This window comes from Lontra canadensis, unplaced genomic scaffold, assembly GCF_010015895.1.
Source record: "Lontra canadensis isolate GAN:19392208 unplaced genomic scaffold, GSC_riverotter_1.0 scaffold106, whole genome shotgun sequence".
NCBI classification, from domain to species: domain Eukaryota; kingdom Metazoa; phylum Chordata; class Mammalia; order Carnivora; family Mustelidae; genus Lontra; species Lontra canadensis.
Genome location: NW_022631100.1, coordinates 680,400 through 697,026, shown reverse-complemented (window position 1 = coordinate 697,026; position 16,627 = coordinate 680,400). Strand labels below are relative to the sequence as shown.

General features: G+C 51.7%; 1 protein-coding gene across 2 annotated transcripts in view; it reads left to right on the top strand.

Moving 5' to 3' along the window:
- The first annotated feature begins 3,182 nt into the window (after positions 1-3,182).
- TP53BP2 (tumor protein p53 binding protein 2) overlaps positions 3,183-16,627 on the top strand; it is a 55,749-nt gene continuing 42,304 nt past the window's right edge. For both annotated transcript variants that reach the window (XM_032838834.1, XM_032838833.1), the window contains exon 1: positions 3,183-3,378. Coding sequence is in view for 1 of the 2 variants with exons in the window: in XM_032838833.1 (XP_032694724.1) it covers positions 3,352-3,378 (27 nt within the window). In the remaining variant the exon portion in view is untranslated. The remainder of the gene's footprint in view (positions 3,379-16,627) is intronic.

The window sequence follows — 16,627 nt, the reverse complement described above, 5'->3', positions numbered from 1 at the left end:
GGGGAGGCCCAGGGTGCGGACAGAGCAGCCAACAGGAGGTAAGAACGCCATGCATTATCAGGGACGCAGGGAATTCCTCAAACCACACGGAGGTACAGCCCACAGTACAGACAGATGTCTTCAGAGCCCTGAGTTTGTCCCGTAAAGTCACCAATTTTGAGTCTTTTATCACGAACACAAGTGCACACTGGGCTATTCCTCCCCCCCACAGGGGTGAGCTGGGCCTGGGGTGGGGGGGCGAGGGGCCATGCTTACCGCAGGTGATCCCCATAGTGATGGAGAGCCACCCATGGCTTTCATGTTTCTTTTTTAGAAACATGGTATTATCTAGAATGTAGAGCAGACCCAAGAAGACAGAGAAGTATAATAACCATTCGTGTGCTACTCACCACCTGCCCCCACGTCCTCTAACCGATCACGTGGCCCCATCTTGAGATTTGAATTTCATGTGATTTTCATGTGTCATAAAATCTTCCTCTTCTCTCTGAGACTCCTCCCCTCCCTCCAGCCGTTAAAGAATGTCAAAACCATTTTTGCTCATAGGCAATACACAATCAGGCGGAGAGCCAGCTTTGGCCTATGGTTTGTCAACCATGAGGATGGAATGTGGATCGGAGGGCACAAGAGGACTTGTGTTGACAGCCCCCAAGGATGCTCGGGAAGACCCCCCTGAGGCTACAGCAGGAGTCAGGGACAAGACTTTACCAAACCTGCAGAGACGAGAAAGAATGGTAAACTTACGATTATTATTAAGTACCATCCATTCTATGACCGAAGGACAACATTGGGGCTGAACATAGACAAATAAGTGAATAATGAATAACAATTGGTTTTTGCCATTTTGTCCAGTTGGGGTGAAAACTGTGTTTTTTTCTATATCACATGGTGTAAGTATTATGATTGATAAATAAATAGATAAATAAATAAATAAAGCAAATGGAGGACCTGGGGGGCTCACTCTGTTGAGCTTTCGCTTCTTGGTTTCAGCTCAGGTCATGATCTCAAGGTGGTGGGATAAGCCCCATGTTGGGCTCTGCGCTCAGCAGGGAGTCGGCTTGGGATTCTCTCTTTTCCCTCTGTCTCTGCCCCTTCCCTGGCTTGTGCTCACTCTCTCTCTCTCTCTCTCAAATAAATAAATAAATAAATAAAGCATATAATGAACATATATATGTACATTCATACATTTCTGCACATCCTTAAATGGCTACGGGATAGGGATGAGGTATTCATTCAACCTGACTTCCAGAGCCTTCCATTGAGGTGGGCACTTGACACATGAGTAGAAGTAGGGTAAGGGGGAAAAGTGTCCAAGGGAGATGGGGGTTCACCTTCAGGGAGGAGATAGGGGAGAGGCTGGCTGGGGTCAGACCGCTGAGGGAAATGGGAAAGGGGGTAACTGGGAGGAGGCTGTTGGGAACTCAAACACTGGACTCCAGCCCAACAGATGAGGAGAGGTACTGTGCCCCGGGTACAAGCTCCCCTTGGGGCACCCCACCCAGCTTGCGGTTATGTGGCTTATCTGTCCCACAGGCAGTAAAGAAACAGAACCTGGCCATTTTACTCCAGGTCTTCTGTCCTTGCCTCTATTTCCATTGTGATCGTTTTATGAATAAGCGGGGGGCTGCCGGTGCTCATATGAAATGTAAGGTACTCTAGCATGTGACCAGCTTCTGGGTGGTAAAGAGACGTGTTCTCTATTGAGAACGGGAAATTTAGTGACTGATGCCCAGAATTCTTTTTCTAGATGAAGGTGGATCGTGATATCTTAGGTTGTTGCTGAGATTTCTTTCTGTGCAAAGAAAGAATGAAAACTCATGTATATGAGGCCAGGTTTTTTTTTTTTTTTTTTTTAAGTGCTCAAGGGTCCGTTTATGAGCTGCCAGTTGCCAACAAGGATCCTTGTGGGATGGGATGCCCCGCTTGCTGTCTTCTGCCCCAGCTGCTGGCAGCTTCATCCTCCGCCTGGAAGCCTTCTGTCCTGGGGGGTGCTCCTGGACCACCCTCTTAAGTGTTGTACCTGCAGACTCTTCCCCCGACCCCCTTCAATCTTGTCCTTAGGACCGTACTGGTAATTTGTGTAATCATTGATTATTGATACACTTCGCTATTGGTTTCACCGCTCATCCAATGTTTGTTCTGTGCTTCTGCGTACGGTAGCGCTCAGAACAGGCGGCAGGCGATGGGTGAGCACTGAACCAACGCAGCGACAGAGCCGCTTTGCTTAACTCTGGACGACGGTCCGCCCAACCTACCTAGTCTGGAGACGTTTACATTCTAATGGTATCAGGTGCTCTTAACTATTTCCGGTATGAAGGGAGCTGGTGCGCGACACGGGGTTTAGGGATATCTGGGAAGGGGGGTGCCAGACCCAGAAAGAGTTGCCAGTCCTGGAGCTGGGCACCGGCAGGTGCTCTCCTCGCTGGCCTCACTTCTCAGCCTCGCTGCGGAGGAGGCACTTCGGGAGGGCCCCCCACTGGAGCTCCCGCAACTCGGGGGCTGCTCCACAGCTCTTCCCCGGAGACCCCTACCACGAGGGTTGCCCCCAGCTCTTCCCCGCAGCCCCCCACCACGGGGCCGTCCCCCACCTCTTCCTCGTAGGTCCCCACCACGGAGGCTCCCCCAGCTCCTCCTCGGAGCCCCACCTCGGGGTCTGCCCCGCACCGGAGCTGTTCCCCCACTGGAGCGCCCATCCTCCTCAGGGGCTGCCCGCCCGACCCGGGCTTCAGCGAGGCCGCGCCGCCCCTCCCCCAGCGCGCGCTCCCCTACAGGCGGAGGGCCGGACCGGCTAGAGCTGCAGAAAAGCGGTTTCTTACAAGGCTGCTCGGCACACTTTAAACAGTTTTGGAGGCTTGTTTATTGACTACAGCAAAAATATGTACGCTCTACCATTGAAGTAATTTTTAGTGTATTCCTTTACTTAGTGAAAGCGAGTCAGACAAGAGTTTTCCCATGGAACCTGGGCGACGGGCAGAGGGCTGAAGGCGGAGGCCACGAAACCGCTCCCAGCCGGCCGCCGTGCCAGCCAACCCGGCCTGGCCCGCGCAGGCGCGCTCCCGGCCCCGCCCGCGCAGGCGCGCTCCCGGCCCCGCCCCGCCCCCACCGCCGCGCGCGGGGGGCGGAGCGCGGAGGGCTCGCGGGCTGTCGCGGGCGCGGAGGAGACAAAGCAGCGTTGGGGCCGCTGGGGGTGGGCCCGGGGCTCGGTGGCGCCCCCGCCCGCGGGGAGGGCTCGGCGGACCGCCCACGCAGCGGCCGCCTCGCAACAGGTCGGCAGCCTTCCGGGAGCCTCGCCCTGCGCCGCCGCCCCGCGCTCCCGAGACCCGGGCGCTCCGCTCGGCCCGGGCCGCGGCTCCCATGCGGTTCGGGTCCAAGATGATGCCGGTAAGCGTGCGGGCGGGCGCGGAAGGGCGCGGGGCGCGAGCGGGAGCGGGAGCCGAGTCGGGCTGCGGGCCGTGCGGCCCGGCTCCGGGTCCCCAGGCCGCGGTCCCCGGCCCAGCCCCCACCCTCGGCCCCCCTCACCCCCCCGGCGCAGCCCCCAGCCCTCGGCCCCCAGCCGGCGGTGAGCCGCGGTCAAGCAGCCGCCGAAAGTTTACTCCGGTCTCCGCCGGGGTCCTCACTTGGTGCGCTCCTTGAGCGTCGAGAACAGGGGCCCGGAGTCTCGGTTGCTTTGTCTTTTAAAAAACTTTTTGTGGGAGTGAAACAGGCATCAAACTTGCCCTTGCCTTAGTTTTGGTTGGGTTTCGCTCTCGGTGTGCGATGGCAGCCCGAGTGTCGGGTCGCGGGAGACCTGAGTGCCCGCGGCGCCTTCGGTGCACGGCCCCCCTCCCCGAGCCCCGCGAATCCCCCAAGTCCTATTGAGCCCCCATCCCTCCATGAACACCCCGTCGTCACCCCCCCAGTCCCCGGCCCCGGAATCCCCCGAACCCTCCCCAGCCCCCCTATCCCGCTGCCCCACCCTCAGAATATCCCCGAACCCACGGAGCCCCCATCCCCCACGAACCCCCACTCCCCTCCCCCAAGTCCCCGGCCCCATGAATCCCCCGAAACCCCCAGCCCTCCACGAACCCCTGGCCCGCCCGTTCCCCCTCCCGAGTCCCCGGATCCATGAATCCCCGAACCCCCCCAGCCCCCCACGAGCCCCTGGTCTCCCCTCTTCCCCCTCTACTCCCCGGCCCCATGAATCCCCCGAACCCCCCAAGCCCCCACGAACCACCGGCCCTCCCCGTACCCCTTGTCCACTCACCCCTCGGAGTACCCGGCCCCCTGAATCCCCCGAATCCTCCAGCACCCCCCTGAGTCTGATCTCCGGCACCCCCAAGTCGCCCCCCTACGAGCCCCCTGGACCTCCTGGCCCCCAGCCTCTGGCCCCACGAGACCCCCCCGACTCCCCAACCCGCTGAATCCTCTGAACCTGGCCTCCAGTCCTAGAGCCTCCGGTCTCCCACAACCAACCCTCCGAGTCCCCGCTCCTGAAGGCTGGCCCCCCCCCACCCCGCCCCGGGCTCTGGCCCCCCAGGGCAGACGCTGGAGTGAAGTGGTGCTTTCCTTCAGCCCCGGCGGTGGGAGTGGGAGGGGGTGCTGGGCTGGGGGCTCGTGCCTGTGTCCCCTGCCCACCCCCCCCAAGTTGTGCTCGCGCCTCTCCCCCGGACCGGGGTCATTTTGTGGCCCTTGCTGTTTCCTTATGGCTTCGTGTGTTGAGACAAAGAAGCTAGCAACTTTTACCGCATTACCCCATCTGTAGAATGGAGTGAGGACAGATTGTGTTCACTTGCAGTTACAGGTACAGAGTAGAAAGTGGTCGTCGTCGTCCGGGTTCACCACCCTCACCCCTCCCGCAAAGTCTTGGGAGGGCATCCTAAATGTTCACAGTCTGAGCAAACTTAGTTTATTGGGATTCATTGTTGAGTTTTTTTTTTTTTTTTTTTTAAAGATTATTTATTTATTTATTTATTTGACAGACAGAGATCACAGGTTGGCAGAGAGGCAGGCAGAGAGAGAGAGAGAGAGAGAGGAGGAAGCAGGCTCCCCGCTGAGCAGAGAGCCTGATGCGGGGCTGGATGCCAGGACCCTGAGATCAGGACCTGAGCTGAAGGCAGAGGCTTTAACCCATGGAGCCACCCAGGTGCCCCTCATTGTTGAGTTTTGATGGTGTGGGGTATTTTGTCCTGCCAGGATTCAAGGAATTGGAAAGTGTTGAGCGTTCTGCATCCTGTTTTAGTTTAATACCTGGTTACAAAGTCAGGTTTGTGATGCAAATGCCACGTATTAGAATATGGACCATGGAAGAAGGTGAAGGAGTTTGCTATTGAAATATTTATCCCTTCGATTTACATTTCTTCCCTCACCCCCTTTTTAATATTTCTTTCTCTTGAAATGGCTTTTGCAGGTTGTCTCTGAATTTTCCTAAAAATAGGAGCAAGATAAGTGTTGGTTGTTGCAATGGGATATCTTAAGGATGGTTTCATGTCAAGATATCCTTTGGGCTTTCTTAAAACTTAGGAGAGTTTTCCTTGTCCCTGCTATATACCAGATGATCCGAATCTATGAAAGGTTATGTTGCTCTGGAGACTCTGTGTTAGTGAGTGGTATGGTTCTTCTGATCGCCCTCAGCACGGACTCCCAGTGTGGGGGGCAGCGCCGAAGCCAGAAGCAGCCAGGACCTCACTACTTCAGCTACGACCTTTGTGACCAGAACCATCTTATTTTATTTTTTAAAAAAGATTTTATTTATTTATTTATTTGACAGACGGAGATCACAAGTAGGCAGAGAGGCAGGCAGAGAGATAGGAGGAAGCAGGCTCCCTGCTGAGCAGAGAGCCCAGTGCGGGGCTTGATCCCAGAACCCTGGGATCACGACCCAAGCCGAAGGCAGAGGCTTTAACCCACTGAGCCACCCAGGCGCCCCAAGAACCATCTTCTTTTAAAAAGTGATTTGTCTCAGGTTCACCATCTGTAAAATGGGGATTATGATCCTACGGAGGTCTTAGAGGGGTTCAGAGGATTAGGGTTGCTAGTCTTGAAGCACTCAGTACCGTGTCCAGCTTGTGTGGGATTTGCAATCCTGGTGAAACCATAGCTTCTTACGCCTGGGGTCCCTACAAACAGGAGGCAAGTTTTCATTTAGTGCCATTGTGTTAGGTGTGTCTTTATCCTGTCGTTTCTTGGGTACTGGAAAATAAACCCATTTTCTTAAATATATTTCTCATCTTTGGCTTTTAATATACTTGGTTTTTTTTTTTTTTTAAGATTTTATTTATTTATTTAACAGACAGAGATCACAAGTAGGCAGAGAGGCAGGCAGAGAGAGAGAGAGAGGAGGAAGCAGGCTCCCTGCAGAGCAGAGAGCCTGATGTGGGGCTTGATCCCAGGACCCTGGGATCAGGACCTGAGCCGAAGGCAGAGGCTTTAACCCACTGAGCCACCCAGGCGCCCCAATATGCTTGGATTTTAATTTTAACGTTGAGGGAAGTTTCATATTTTCTTACTTTGAAAAATTCTAACCAATTTATTGGGAAAAGCCGTGTGCTTCCTCTGAAAAAATGGATTGTCTCAGCATGTAGACAGTTGTCTTGGTGTGCTTTTTTTTTTCTTGTTCTTGTGGTTAAATGTACATAACAAAAGTTTCCATTTTAACCATTTTTACTTGTGCAGTTCTCTGGCACTAAGCACATTCCTTGATTTGCTTTTCTAGGCATTCTAAAGATAACAGCTTGCTGTTTAGACAGCATTATATTAAAAATGTGCAAATAAATGGTGTCTCTGTATTTTCTCACCAAATGGTAGAGAAGTAAGTGATTTTCATGTGGGACATGAAGTGATAATTGGACCCAAAACCATAGGGGGAAGGTGCATTTTAGTAGGCTAACTAAAAATAAGTAGGCAAACAGCTGAGTATCAGGGCAGAGGTAATGATAGGGTGTGGTGGAGCGGGAGTGATAATTAACACCCATTTTCAGATACCCACCAAAGCATCTCTGATTCTCTGATATTTCTACCACTTGGTAAGAAGAAACTGATTAACTTCTCCTACTTGACACCGTATTTTCCTCATCGCAGAAAGCATCGTTTGTAGGTTGAGTATGGCTTTTTAGTTGAGCCTTCCTCACTGTATTTGATTATCAGATAGAGGGAGATAATTATTGCAAACAAAATTTCTCAACTATTCAAAATGATACCAGCTATGTTTTTTCATTACTTTTATTTTGCAAAGCCATTGTATGTAAGCAGAGCCTGTATTCAGAAATGTCTTTATGAGTTAGCCAACTCTCAAAGCGTTGTTCACTGCTTCTTTTAGATGTAGCTTTACAAAAATTCCTGTTTGTTCCTGCTATCAAAATGGTGAATAAAAACAAACAAAACTGCCCACAAAACCACGAGGTATTGTGTGGTGCCCCATGGAAGGTCGGAGGACTTGAATTTGCCTGTCTGTATGGTAGATACCGTGTGTTACACACGTGTCTGGCTGTTACAGAACTGTGCTGTGTCCGTCTTGTCCCCTGTGGTGGCTACCAGCCTTCCCCTGTGGTGGCCACCGGCTACCTGCAGGTACAGCATTTGAGATACGGCTGGTGGGATGAACAATTGGTCTTCAAACAATTATTTAGCGTGAATTATATCTAAGTAGACACATGGGCCTGGTGGCCACAGCACCGACATGGCGGGCAGTTTGGCAAAGTAGTCCAAAGAGTAACTTTACATTGCAATCACATATTTGCAGCTTCCTGTTTACATTAACACTTAATTAAAAAAAATTTAATTTATTTATTTGACAGAGAGGGAGAGAGAAGGCAAGAAAGTACGAGTGGGGGTGGGGGAAGAGGCAGAGGGAGAGGCAGGTCTCAGGACCCCCGAGCACGACCTTAGCCCAAGGCAGACAGACGCGTCACGGGCTGAGCCCCCCCCAGGTGCCCCTACATTAATACTTTCAAATGAAATCATGATGGCCTGTTTACCCCTAATGACTTGGGAAATGAGTTTCCCAGGGCCTTAGTCTAGTGTTCTCTTTGACCGAGTCTCATCGTGTGGCCCTGATACAGATCATGACTTTAAGAAAAGGACAGATTATTTTCAAAAGCTCAGTTGACCTGAGCATGATTTAAGTTTTAAGTTTGTGGCATTTTCTAGGGCTGCAGAGTGTCCTAATTATTTCTAGTTATTCTGTGATGCTGTAAGATAATACCCGATTGGGTGAGCTTCTAGTTAGGGGAGTCTAGGACAAAAAAATTGGGTTCTCGCCACATCTTCTTTGGCAGTCTGAGGGCTGGTTGGTAGGATTTGTGTTTCTAGAGGAAACCACCTTGTGCAACTTACAGACCAGAGGCAGGACTTCTGCTTAAATACTTGTATTATTTTCCTATGAAAGGGTGGTCTTATTTGCACATACCTTCCAAACTGAAATTATGTGTTGAAATTAAAAAGCTTTCGAGTTACAGCTTTAGAACATTGTATTCATAGGATAATACCACAAGGTGAAAGAATTTCTCCTTGTTGAGTAGTAATGTAGCAACTTAGTTTGGTTTGACTCCAGGATAAAGTTTAAGGTAAGTTCTCTAGCTTTGTAGAATTGTAATTCTCAAAGGCTGTTAAATCATCTCTTTTTTAAAAAATGTGGCAAATACCTCACATTTTCTGTGCTGTAGTGAGATTTGTTGCCTTGTGACCTTTTAATTTCATTAAAAGCTGAAATGCATTAAAAATTTTCTGTATCTTTCCCTGTTTCAGGGAAGTGGTTTAGACTTTCTAAAGAACATTAGCACAAGCTTACAGGAGCTTGTATTTTAACAGTTAACTTAAAGGGAATTTATTTATCTGGAAGGCATGAGAACGGAGGGTCATTTACTCATATACTGTTTCTAGGAAGAACTGTTTTCTCTCCCAGTTCCTGTCCTCTGTCCCCCAACTGTAGAAAGTGGAAACAGTAAGACAAAACCTGTTGTTTTTTTTTTTTCCCCCCTGAAGCTTTTAAGGAATACTATAGATCTTTATCTCTTGGTAATCTGTGATAGTTTGTGGCACTGGTTAAAAACTGAAGCTAACTCCATGCCGTTCTTGGCGCTCCTGTGTCGTGTGGCCTCTCTCCAGCTCCGTGGGGACAGCATACCAGGGCCTGTTGGTGGGATATGCCGTCCCAGATTGTGAACCTCTCCCCAACCTCTACTACGTGTGAAGTGATAAGGAGAGTGGGGTGGGAGAGTTTAGGAATCCAGAGTGTTCTTTTCTGCTCTTGCCACTTAACCAAGTTAAACGTGATTGAAATACTTGCTTTTCGATGGTGTACTGTGTTCTGAAGAGAGCATTTTTTCTCTAATCAGTTGTAATTGAGAAAAGAAAACACAGATGACAGATTGTGTATGAAATGTATACTTATTTTGGAGTGCTGAGTGAGACATTTACGTTTTACATTCTGTTGCGGAGAGCCAAGAGGAGCTGTAGTCCGTAGAGGACCCTTCAGGAGCCCTGGGTGATGCAGAGGCAGGGCCCGAAAAACATTTTGTATATTGTCCCAACAAATGAAAGTCATTTCAGCAAAGAAATGCACATTCTAAATAGATCTTGTGTAGGAAAAGTAGTTGCCCAGACTCAGCAACTTGTGGTCATTTTCTAGTTTTTTCTGCATAAAATTTATACCAAACCACATAGTTTATTGGGATGGTAAGAGAACTAGATTTTCTTCGAAAATACTCATTTGGCCAGTAAATACATAACTATTAATTCTGCAGTGCAAACTTAAGTGATCTCTGTAGAAACAAATTTTTAGCTTAGTACTTCAATTACATTTCAAACACTTGAAATAGAAGTGTCCGAGACACAAGTTGAGGAAAGTAGAGGAACACCGTCAGGAATCAAGGAGTCTGGAATTCCAGTTGTACGTGCTGGTGGTAATAATGGAAGAGGGATAGCACAGCTCACCAATACCCCCCACCCTCACCCCCACCCCGTGGAATGAGTGATTCTGTGAGCAGAGCGGGGGGCTTGGAGGCCCTTTGCTCTGGCGTCCCTCCCAGGGAAGGGGAAGGAGCTTCCCCTGAGACCCTGTCTGTGCCCCACACTGTGCCCCCTGCTTTAGGTTGGTCATCCCATTGAAATTCCTGGTGACCTTGTGAAAGTGTGTCTTCTCCTCCTCATTCTACAGATGAGGAATTTGAAGCTCAAAGTTTTTCAGGAATTTGCTCCTGATCACTCAGCAGACATGAGATAGGAACCAGGTCTGCCTGTGACAGATATTCCTTGAGGTAGGTGGCGGTGCCTACATTAGACTGCTTCTGTATACGCTGTATGGGACGCAGTGGCCATCGTGTTCTTTTGGTGAATGATAACCTCAAACATTAGTGTTCAGAACATAACTACAATTGTTTTTGAAGTGGCAAAAGGAGAACAGATATCTTTCCACATTTAAACCTAAACTGGGTGAGATTAGTAAGTTTCGAATGACAGGGAGGTGACCACCTTGTCCCCATGCCAAAGAAACACCTCAGTACGTGTTGTCTTTGTGCCTCTAACACTTCACGGAGATCTCAGCCCCTGCACGGTATTGGTGGGGTTTGGGGGCGGGCAGCCACCGTTTGAAGGAGGCGTGTGGAGTCCTCATTCTCTGGAGGATGTTTGTAAACAGGGAGAAGGAACAGAAGTGGATTGGTGCACTGGGAGACGTGGAGGATGGGGGGATGTACAGCGTCCGCGGGGAGAGTCCCCAGCCTTCAGTCTTCAGCCGGCTCCGGGGGCGGAGTGGTACAGCGGTGACCTGATCTGCGCCACTGGTGCTGGGAAGTCGGGGAAGACGCTGAGGGACAGTGCTGGCTCTGTAGTGAGGAGTAGTGATCCAGCTTATTGAGATGAATTTGTCAGATGTAAACTAGGGCCTGGTTTGGTTTGGTTTGGTTTTTAAAGATTTTATTTGAGAGAGAGCGTGCGAGAGCGCACTAGAGCACGAGCGGGGGGTGGGGTAGTTGGGGAGAGGGGCAGAAGGAGAAGTAGACTCCTGCTGAGTGGGGAACCCCATGCTAACGACCAACTGAGCCACCCAGGCACCCCCTAGAGACTGATTTTGGATGAAATCATCTTAGATCATTGTTCTTTGTCTTTCTGTATTAACCTGCGGGTTGTGTTTGGTGGCTGTTCAGGCCAGCATCTGCTCTGCAGATACATGGGGCCTGGCCGCCATGTTCTGGGCACTGTTTTGAGAACCCGGATACAGGAGAGGATAAGACCAGGTCCAGGGAGCTTATCTCCCGTGGAGGTGAGTGGGGGGTAGTGGTGGTGGGGGAGGACGGGGAGAATAAGAAAGAAACACACGGGGAGTGGGATTCCAGTAGGATCCTGCTGCTGGGATGGCTGCTTTATACTGGGGGACCGGGGACGTGACAGTTCAGCTGGGACCCAAGTGCTCAAGAGGAGCTGGTCCCGTACGTCATGTGGGCAGAAGCTGGGCCGGGGGCACAGGCCTGGAGGACACAGTGCAGCCCGGGAGGCTGGTGCTTCATGGACAGTGGGGAGGGTGCCGAGGGTGGAAGTGAGAGCAGGGGAAATGGGCTCAGGTGGCACTGAGGTGGGGTGCAGTAGTCCCCCGAGGGAGTGGTGGCAGGAGAAGGGACCACATCTCATTGACTAGGGAAGACTCCTGCATTGGTGTGGGCAGTGGGCTGTGCAGGTGCCCGAGGGAATCGGCCTGGGGATGCGGGGAGAAGAAAGACCTCTCGAGGCCCCCTGAGGAAGGTCCACAGCCAGCCATCTAAAATGAGGAAGAGCTGTACCTTATAACAGTGAGGGCCCAGCTGGTAGTGTGACTAGTTGTGAGCTTGTTAACCTTAAATAAAACAGTCACTTTCCCCCTGAGAGTGGTTTATTTGGGAATAGCAGAGAATTGCAATTTGGGACACGCAAGCTATGGCAAGACCACAGTCAAGTCCAACACACAAGGGAGAGGAATGTGGTTTTGTGGATAAGAAGGAGGAAGTTGGGAGGGTTGTTCTGAAGCAAAGTCCACTGGAGAAACATAGGAGTTTGGGGTGACGGTGGTTCGTCCCCGTCCGCCCTGCTGGGGAGCTCACTTCCTGTAGGAGATGTGGTGCCAGCCTTTCCCTGTGGTGGCCTGGAATTTGGGATCCTTCTCTGGGGAGGGTTCTTCTGGTGGGTCCATGATTACCTTGAGTGGTGCGGCTCCTCCTCCCCATCTGCATCCAGAATCCACTCTGGTGGGGTTTCCCTTCACTGATTTCCACAAACTCCATGGACACGTGTGTCACCTGCTTCAGTGCTCTGCGCTTGTGCCCTGGGGAAGGCCTGGGGTGAGAGAAGCAGCAGTGCCTCCCCACGGGGGTGGAAGACTGGGCAGGAGCAAGGAGGACTGCCGCCCTTGCATAGGCTCCCTCCTGTGGGTCTAGAGAGAAACCAGGCTTTGTCTAGAATCCCAGAGCTCTGAAGAGCTCAAGAGGAGCACACAGTTACTGTGGTTCTTTAAAACCGAGTTGGGCAAGTCCAGTTTCTGAGGGAAGCCCTAACCTTAAAAATGTTTGACAACAGCTGTCCTTTTGACCCGGTGACTCTATGGCCTTGGCAGCTTCTGACAGGCTTACCTCTGAGTCCCTTTACCGATTGTTTTTTAAAATCAGAGATATCTTCCTTTTACTGACAAATACATAGTAGTCAGCCATCTGGGAAATAAGGGTTAGAGCTGCCTCAACTCTAAAGGGTACCTGCCCATGTTTTCCTGAGCCTCACCATCCGAATACTGAGCTTCACAGTGCAAGTGATAGAAAGACACAAAACACACGACAAGTCAGCATCTGCTCGCGCCACCACTCTCTGGCCTGCTGTTGGAGTGGTGTACCTGTTCCAGAAGATGCGCTTCCTGTCTTGTCCGTGCCCGCCCCGGGGATCTGCGCAAGGACTGCTGGTGGGGCTGGACGTCTGCGTTCCTTCTGCTCACGGCAAGGTTGTCCTCTATTCCATGCTTCTGTTCATGACATGCCCTGCGCCCTCTGACCTCGCCGTAACGGTGTGTGTGTGTGGGGTGAGGCCAAGTGTGCACGCTGACAGTTTCTGCAGCACGTCTGTGCCCCACGGGTTGAGCACTGACTGGTCCCTGTGTATTTGTCCAGTCTTGCTCCTGCCCTCCGGCTGCGCCAGCTCCGGGACGGCAGCGACGCTGTGTTCGTGCACTGCTGGGCCTCTGCCCTGGATGAGGTTTTCCAGTCTGGATGTTCCTCCTCCTGCTTGTCTCACTCAGCCTTCAGTTTCCAGGTCCATGGCGCTCCTTGAAAGGGAACGGCTGCTTCCTGCTTTCCCCGGACCTTGTGTGTACGCTCCCGCGTTCGGCCTGTCTGTTTGCCACCCCGTGGGACCTCTGGGAGGCTTGGCACACTGTTTGACACTCAGTGGGGACCTGATATTGCTGGAGTGCATGAATGGTCTTCATTTTTTTTTTTTAAGATTATATTTATTTAGGGGCGCCTGGGTGGCTCAGTGGGTTAAAGCCTCTGCTTTCGGCTCAAGTCATGATCCCAGGGTCCTGGTATCGAGCCTCGCATCGGGCTCTCTGCTCAGCGGGGAGCCTACTTCTTCCTCTCTCTCTGCCTGCTTCTCTGCCTACTTGTGATCTCTCTCTGTCAAATAAATAAATAAAATCTTAAAAAAAAAGATTATATTTATTTATTAGAGAGAGCGAGAACACGAGCAGGGGAAGGGGCAGAGGGAGAAGCAGACTCCCCACTGAGCAGGGAACCCCACGTGGGACTTGATCCTATGACCTTTGGATCATGACCTGAACTGAAGGCAGACATCTGCTCAACCGACTGAGCCACCCAGGTGCCCCTGAGTGTTCTTTCTTTCGATTCTCTTTGGTGAGGGTAGTTCTCGCTCACCTATAATTATGTCCACGATTGGCTTTTGGGCTTTCTTAGAGAGTTCCCAGAGTTGGACTCTTTGAGAATGGAGGAACACTTTGATTACAAAATGCGAGGCAGAAGGAGGAGACCTGGGGGCAGTGGATTGGTTGATCTCATGGCCTCATGGGCGGGTCTGAGGCAGTGTGTTTAGTGGAGGAAAGCAAGACGTAGGATGAAAAAGTGCCTTTCCATGCAGTGGTTCCTGCACCCACGAAGCAGCCAAGCTCAGTGCGGAGGAAGTATGAGCGGAGAGCGGGGTTCGGGCTGGCACTGACCTACTTACAGACTGTGTTTAGTTCCTTTTTGCTCTCTGTGTTTGTTTACAGCAGATACTGAAAGCAGATGGCTTAACGGGAGTTGCTCTGCTGCATGCGATTGGAATTTGAGATCCAAGTTGAGCTTCGGGGCGTGGTTGAACAGGAGAGAACAGATTTCTTCAGTTACTCTGAGCAGAATGCCTTGTTTCTCGTTTTGAGCCCGGTCTGGTTTGGGAAAGCTCCCTTCGAAGTTACACGGCACATTAGCTTCGGCCCCTGCTCTTGCCCCCGCTCTTGTTCCTACTGACTGTCCTGGGCTACGGAGCTTGGACCCCCGGGCCCTGCAGCTGCCCCTGCCTGTCACCTCTCGGGACAAGTGCTGTCAACTTGCTGTGTGTGAAGTCTGAGATAGCCTGTGGGGTGGAGGAAGCCTTTCAGGGTCAACACCTCTGTCCTCAAGGAATTTATACACAGCGAGGCAGATAAGACAGGGCTGTAAACAACTGTGTGTGTGTGGGGGGTGGGTTCAGAGAAGCCAAGAGAAAGTTTCCTTGTGGCTGGACGGGTGTACATGTAGGAGGGGTTGGAGGCAGCTGGAGGGTCTCTGAATCATTTTAGAAGCATGGGGATGACGTGGACACTAAGGGACAAGGTGTAGGGAACAGGTGAGCTAAACCAGGGAGATGAGAGGAAAAGTGTGCGTTTTTAGGTTTCTTATTTGGTGATTTGAGGTCGTGATTGTGCAGCACATGATGTAAATGAAGTTCCCTGAAAGTTGAATTATGCAAAGATAAATGTGAGTGTCTGCAAGTGTGTGGTGTTCCCACACGGTTCCTGTTTCTGGGGTACCTCCTGGTGCGGCGACAGTTAACCTGTGTAGGGCGGGTCACTATGCGCCCCGGTCACCTGGACAGTATTGAAAGCAGGGTCCTCCCACCTTTGCACATAACCCTTAAAGCTCATGCTTCTCACTAGTGGGGTAGTGGGGTGGCGGGCCCACCCCAAGGGCTTCCTATTCAGGAGTTCTGCCAGGGGAGCTGCTGCAGCTGAGACTTTCTGCTCTGACAGGTCCCCCAATAATGCTGATGTCACTGGTCTGGGAACCGGATTCTGAGACCCCCTCTAGTGACCTCTACTGTACTAGAAACTGGAAAGCCTGCTTGCTTTCCTCCTGCGGGGCCCTGGTCAACCAGCCCTTATTCGTGCCTGCCTGCGTTCCTGATATACTGCCCCTTCTTTCTAGTCATTCCCATGTGTGGCCTTTGTGTGGGGCGTATTCCCCCAGAGTTTCTAGGTGGCTCCTTCAGCCTCTGTCCAGATGTGTCTCTGGGAACCGCCCCATGTCTTAGTCTCCTCCCTTGCCTTTCTGCGCCGTGCCTATGCTGGCCTAGTAGGTGCTTAGGAAATCCTAGTGGGCGCAGGTGGGACACACGTCTAGGTCAACAAGCAGTTGGGGCTGGGAGGGGACAGAGCCAGGAGCTTCTCCCTAGGGACAGATGTCGGGAGGATACCAGTCCTGTGAGGCCCAGAGGTGGCGGTGCCATCGGCTTACGGGCACCTAGTGCGGAGGTGATCAGACATCTGAGAGCAGTGGGCAGCTTTCTGAGACAAGACAATTTTTCCATAGAGGATTTTTCTTTCAAAGTCGCCACTTTGTATTTGCCATATAATTTTTTTCTGGAATGGAGGTGGTCTTGGAGGATAACCGTGTTCTCTGCGTGACATTAGGTGCCTGGGGGACTCCCTCTTCAGTGCTGTCTAGCTCACTGTTCACACTTCTGGGGTGTTGATTTCTAACTTCCACTAACTTGCTGTCCTGACCAAAAGAGTGAAAAAAAAAAAATCCATTGGTGATGATTTTATGCTTTTGCTTTAACTCAGATGTGGCCGATGGAAACTGATGGACTGATTGTAAACAATGCCGTAATAAAAAGCAGCGCAATTAGCGTCTGGGTGGGTTTACATGTCACAGACTCTGACCAGAGCGCTGATAGGCGTGACTCATGGTCTCCTGTGGCCTTGAGAGGAAACTCCAGGCCGGAGTCCTCGTGGCCGGGAAGCCAGGGTGCCCTGACAGCTGACACGAGGCCGGGCTGGTCTCTGAGGGCCAGGATGCAGCACTGGGAGGTGTGTGCCCCCTCCCCCCAGGTTCCCCTGAGACCCCTGTGGCTACCCATGGGGACACTGGGGAGCTTGGAAGGGCATGCAGGCTGGGGAACCAGGCTGGCCCACGGAGAGGCCCACCTGTGAGGAGGCGTGGCGGAAGATCCCAGGAGGTGGGGATGATTGGCTTGTCGTTTCTAACCCTTTGGTCGTTTCTAGCCCTTCTGCACTCGCAGCCGTGGCTGGGTCAAAGGGCTGTGTGCCCCTGAGCAGTGCAAAGAAGCTTTGGCTGATGTTCCTTGTTTGTTCATTCTTTCCCTGTTAGCTGGGATCGTGTTGAAGGAGGGGTTGCTCTGGGTGGGTGGGGTGAAGCCCAGGAAAAAAGGA